The sequence below is a fragment of the Lolium rigidum genome, chromosome 2 (assembly GCF_022539505.1).
Source record: "Lolium rigidum isolate FL_2022 chromosome 2, APGP_CSIRO_Lrig_0.1, whole genome shotgun sequence".
In the NCBI taxonomy this organism is placed as follows: Eukaryota; Viridiplantae; Streptophyta; class Magnoliopsida; order Poales; family Poaceae; genus Lolium; species Lolium rigidum.
Window position 1 is genome coordinate 260092853 of NC_061509.1, and position 4980 is coordinate 260097832.

At 46.9% G+C, this 4980-nt stretch overlaps 1 protein-coding gene across 1 annotated transcript; it reads left to right on the forward strand.

The window, feature by feature from the left end:
* Positions 1–940: 940 nt before the first annotated feature.
* On the forward strand, positions 941–4537 carry LOC124688645 (pectinesterase-like). The gene is made up of 2 exons (XM_047222298.1): positions 941–2024; positions 3858–4537. The coding sequence occupies exons 1-2, from the start codon at positions 941–943 to the stop codon at positions 4535–4537; spliced, it is 1764 nt and encodes a 587-aa protein (XP_047078254.1).
* Positions 4538–4980: the final 443 nt, after the last annotated feature.

Here is a 4980-nt window from a genome sequence, read left to right on the forward strand (position 1 = left end):
TGTCTCCTCCTTCCGGTCGTCCTCCTCCACCTGGCAAATATGTGAATAAGAGAAAAGAGATGTTGTCTGTTAAAATGTTGTAAAATGAAGGTGACTGGAAGCTAATCAATGGTTTTGTGCACTTCCTCGTACTATTTTCCCTACCAATTGATCTGTTTGGTATAAGCATAAGTTATTCTTTTATGTTTCCCGAAAATGGTGTGAAAAAACTATACCACTCGCAGTTCTAAAAATCATGTTTCATGGTACGGATCCTATTTTGAAAGCACGTAAATACTTGACTTCAGTGTGCCATGATAGAATCAATGATAATCATGGCTATGAGAAATTTGATTAATCACATTTTTCTATTGTTTTTATGCTTTTTTGATTTTACTGAATCGAAATATTTTGCTACTATCTCCTGCTGCAACGGGCAGGAAATCATCTATAGTTATAATTTATGGGAGTACAAGAACCTGTCCCAACGATGCATAGGCCGGATGGCTCTACTCTCTAAGACAAAGATTTCTGGATGAGGTTCCACAACACCTTGTGCTCGGTAGGGAAAGCAATAACATGCTTATCTTGCTGCTTCTAATTTGGGAATACCTTATTTATCTCCACTATCTGTCCTAGATTCTAAGCAGCCGGATCCAGCAGGTCACAGTATAGAGCTACCAGACTAATTGTTACGAAAGTTCGCCAGAGGCCTCTCAATCCAAGAGACTGAACAACATCGTTTTCATGGCTCGCATTGCTCACAATCCAACCATGCAAAGCTGAGATGGATTATCAGTTGTTACCACTTACCAGAAGTCCTACTTTTCAGTTTTGCCTTAATTGACTCGCTTAGTGCAGTACGTAAAGTGTCACTATAAAACCCCTTGTGTGGTCGCGACGCTGTACCCAAGCACCTATCAAGTATCAACCCAACGCTCCATTGCTGGGAGAATCGACAATGGCAATACATGGCACGACAAGCTGGCGACGGTGGCTGGAAGCCATTGCCACGGTGCTAGCTCTGGCCACGCTAGCAGCTGCTGTTGCCGCCGGAAAGCAACAAGACACGACCTCCAAGGCTGAGAAAGGCAGCGCCACCGTTGTCTCGAGAGTCTCGAGGATTGCCACCTCGGCAGCGGCAGCGCCGGCGTCGCTCCTGAACGTCACGGACCTCTGCTCGTCGACGCCGTACCCGGGAGCGTGCAGGACGGCGATGTCGTCGTCCGCGTCGCGGTCTGCCAAGGATCCGTTCGCGGCCTCCGTGCAGTTCGCCATGGCCCGGGCCGCGTCCGCGCGTGCGCTGGCGCGCAACCTCTCGTCGGCGTCGTCCGGGCGCCGGCGCGGCGCGCTGCCGCCCTCGGGAATGGACGACTGCGCCGAGCTGCTGGACATCAGCCACGTCCAGCTCGGCGACGCGCTCGCCGCCGGGTCCGCGCACGACGCGACGACGTGGCTCAGCGCCGCGCTGACGAACCAGGGCACCTGCGGCGACAGCCTCGCCGCCGTGCCAGCCACAACGGGGCGCGAGGGCGTGCGCAGGCGGGTCGGCGCGCTCTCGGAGTACATCGGCACGGCGCTGGCTCTGCACGCCAAGTTCAAGGGCGGGAGCGGAACGACACCTCCACCGCCACCGTCCGCCGCGTCCACGCCATCATCGTCGCCGCCGAACCGGAGGTTCTCGCCGCCTAACCGGAGGTTCCCGTCATGGGTCTCCGACCACGACAGGAAGCTCCTGGAGTCCACAGTTGGTGGCTTGACGCCGGACGCCGTGGTGGCGCTGGATGGCAGCGGTACGCACGGGAGCATCGGCGAGGCGATCACCGCGGTGACGGCGGCATTGCCGCCGGTGGGTTCCTCCGAGGCGGCTGTCGGAGCAGGGAGGAAGGTGATTTACGTGAAGGCGGGTCGGTACGAGGAGAGCGTGCGCATCTCGAGCAAGCAGAAGGACGTGATGCTGATGGGTGACGGCAAGGGGAAGACGATCATCGTCGGCCACAGGAGCGTGGCCGACGGGTACACCACGTACGACTCCGCCACCGTCGGTACGTACTAGTGCGTGCTAGCATACGTGGTATACTACATCTGCATGTATGTACAAAACTAACGCCCATGCATACCGCATACGTGAAAAGCCTACACCAATTGCATATCAAAAAGTTGTCATAAAATATTGAAGTCCTCAAAGAAATCGAATACAAAGATTGTATTTGAACTTTTTTTTTGGGAATGATTGTATTTGAACTAGCGATACTGCAAAATATCAACTCAAAACACAGCACATCAACACAATGATTTTTATTTTGCAGTCAACCTAACCTTATCTTTTGGAGATCTGCACCGTGATTTGTGCATCCTTTAAGTTGTAAACGGAGTTGCAACTCGAACTTTTAAGTTGCAAGACGGGTTTTAACTGAGATTTTTTCAGTTGCAATTGATATATTTTTAGTTATAGTTGTCAAAAAAATTGATATATTTTCAATTTCAAGTCAAGTTGCAACCAAGATTTTAAAATCGCAGATGAGTTATAAATAATAATAAAATAGTTCACATTGTACAAAAGATAGTCACACAATATATTTTCCATTTACTAAAAAATTCTGGTGATGCTATCGCTGGACTGAGTATTATACTATTTTTTTGTCAAGTGAGAATTAGTGACACCGTATTTTTAACCATTTAATAATTCTTTGTATCAATTTTTTCTTTATAGGCAGATTTTCCTGACCTGGGTACTCCGGATCCCACACAATTAGTAAATTCGATAAAATACTAAAAAAGTTAAGACATAAAAATTCGGGATGTAGAGAATGTCATGTATATGCATGCAAAACTTGAAACTTAAACATGGAACTATGCTATTTGAACAAAAATAACAAAATGCCTGAGGAATAGTACAAATTTTACTGTGGAAAAACCAATTTCTCCTTTTTATGGAGGCTACATGGGTAAGTACTAAATTTTTTTTAAATTGCAACTAATTTCAAGCTAATTAATATGAATGGGCACAAACTGAATTTAAAAAAATACTTCATCTGATCCATATTAGTTGTCATAGAATGCGAATCAACGACAACTAATATGCATCCGAGGGAGTACGCTATTTTACACCTTTGAAACTTGAGATCAAGAATACCTCAGACCAGTCATGTATTTTCGGTGTCGGTTGTACGATATGACCGGAACTTCTTAACACATGAGTATTCGGTATGCTTTGTGTTTAAGCGTGGAGTTCAGTTAAACCTTTAAAACTATGACTGATATATCCTCTCATTGTTTTTGTAATATAAAGAGATTTGTACATGCAAGGGGGAGTGAGTGCTTGAGTTTGAGGTTTACCTATTTACATGTCTCCAAGCATTGTGCACGTTACTGATGAATGTCACATTTGTTTTAACCAGAGAGAGTACATGAAATACGGCAAAAAAAAAAGACATATATTACTCGATCTTTTCCCCCTCTTCAATTTGGTTTGGAACTTTTTCTTTGTCCGAGCTAGATTCTTGAAAAAGGGTCCTTGCCCTATCATCATGGTATCAACCTGCAAAAGGTACAGCCCCAAAAATGGAGTAGATGCTTATTACCTACCTTGTACCCTGCAAATATAAAGGCACAAGCAAGCCAAATATGCCCATGCCAATAGTTCGATCTGGTCGTTAGATCCATACACTTTTAATTATCTTTATGTCCTCCATCTCATCGACAGTGTTGCACCGTTAGAGAAGCATCAAATGCAACGATAGCGATGTTTCACTTGCTTTTGTTTCTCGTTCTGCTCCATGTAGTACACTCACACTTTTGATTCTTTCTTTTCTTTGAGTGTACTCACACCTTTGCAAGTACAAACTAGCTAACAAGTTAATGTTACTGTGTGACAGCTGCCATGGGTTCAGGCTTCATAGCCAAGGGCCTGACTATCATCAACGACGCTGGCCCAAGCAAGGGCCAAGCCGTGGCACTGCGGGTTGGCGGCGACCTCTCTGTCGTTTACCAGTGCGACATCGAGGCGTACCAGGACACGCTTTACGTGTACTCCAATCGGCAGTTCTACTCAGAGGATAGCATCTCTGGCACAGTAGATTTTATTTTCGGCAACTCCGCGGTGGTAATTCAGAACTGCGATATCCGTCCTAGAAAGCCCAACAGTAGTCAGAAGGACACAATCACGGCCCAGGGACGGACGGACCCAAACCAAAACACGGGAATTTCCATCCACAAGTGTCGCATCACAAGCACATCTGACATAGGCGACACGAAGGTGTATCTAGGCCGTCCGTGGAAGAAGTACTCGCGGACGGTCGTGATGGAGAGCTCTCTCGACCGTTCAATCACCCCATCCGGGTGGCTAGAGTGGTCAGGCCAGTTTGCGTTGAGCACCTTGTACTACGGGGAATACGATAATACTGGCCCAGGTGCGGTAACAAGTGGGCGAGTGAAGTGGAGTGGGTTGCACACATCCATGTCCGCCGCAGATGCAACACGATTCACTGTGAGGAATTTTATTTTGGGGGACTCGTGGTTGGGCAACACTGGAGTCAGCTACACTTCGGGGTTATGACTAAATTGGTGGCATGTCAAAATGGAGTTAGCTACATGTAAGGATTTATAACAATAAAATGGAAGTTGATCGGCTGCTATTCTAGGAGGAACAAGCTAAGAGCATCTCCAGCCGCGTCCCCCAAACCGTCCCCCAAACCGCGCCGGATCGAGCGTTTGGGGGACGTGTTTCGTTCGTGCCGCGTTTGGGGGACGTCGCTCCCCAGCCGCGCCCCCCAAACGCCGCCCCCAAACATTTAAAATAATTTTTCTGGTATTTTTATTTCAATTTCCACAAACTAATACATAATTTGGAACGTGGTTTACACGAAAACACAGTTTGGAACATGGTTTTCCACAAACTAATACATAGTTTGAACCATGGTGGACACAAATATAAAATATTGCAAAGAAACTAAACCTAACTAGGCCGTGCATCGAAGGTTTCGTGTGTTCGCTGCTAAG

Coding starts and splice junctions, on each gene's coding strand:
- LOC124688645 (XM_047222298.1), top strand. CDS start 941: ATGGCAATACATGGCACGACAAGCTGGCGACGGTGGCTGGAAGCCATT. Junction 2,025..3,857: donor GTACGACTCCGCCACCGTCG/GTACGTACTAGT, acceptor ACTGTGTGACAG/CTGCCATGGGTTCAGGCTTC.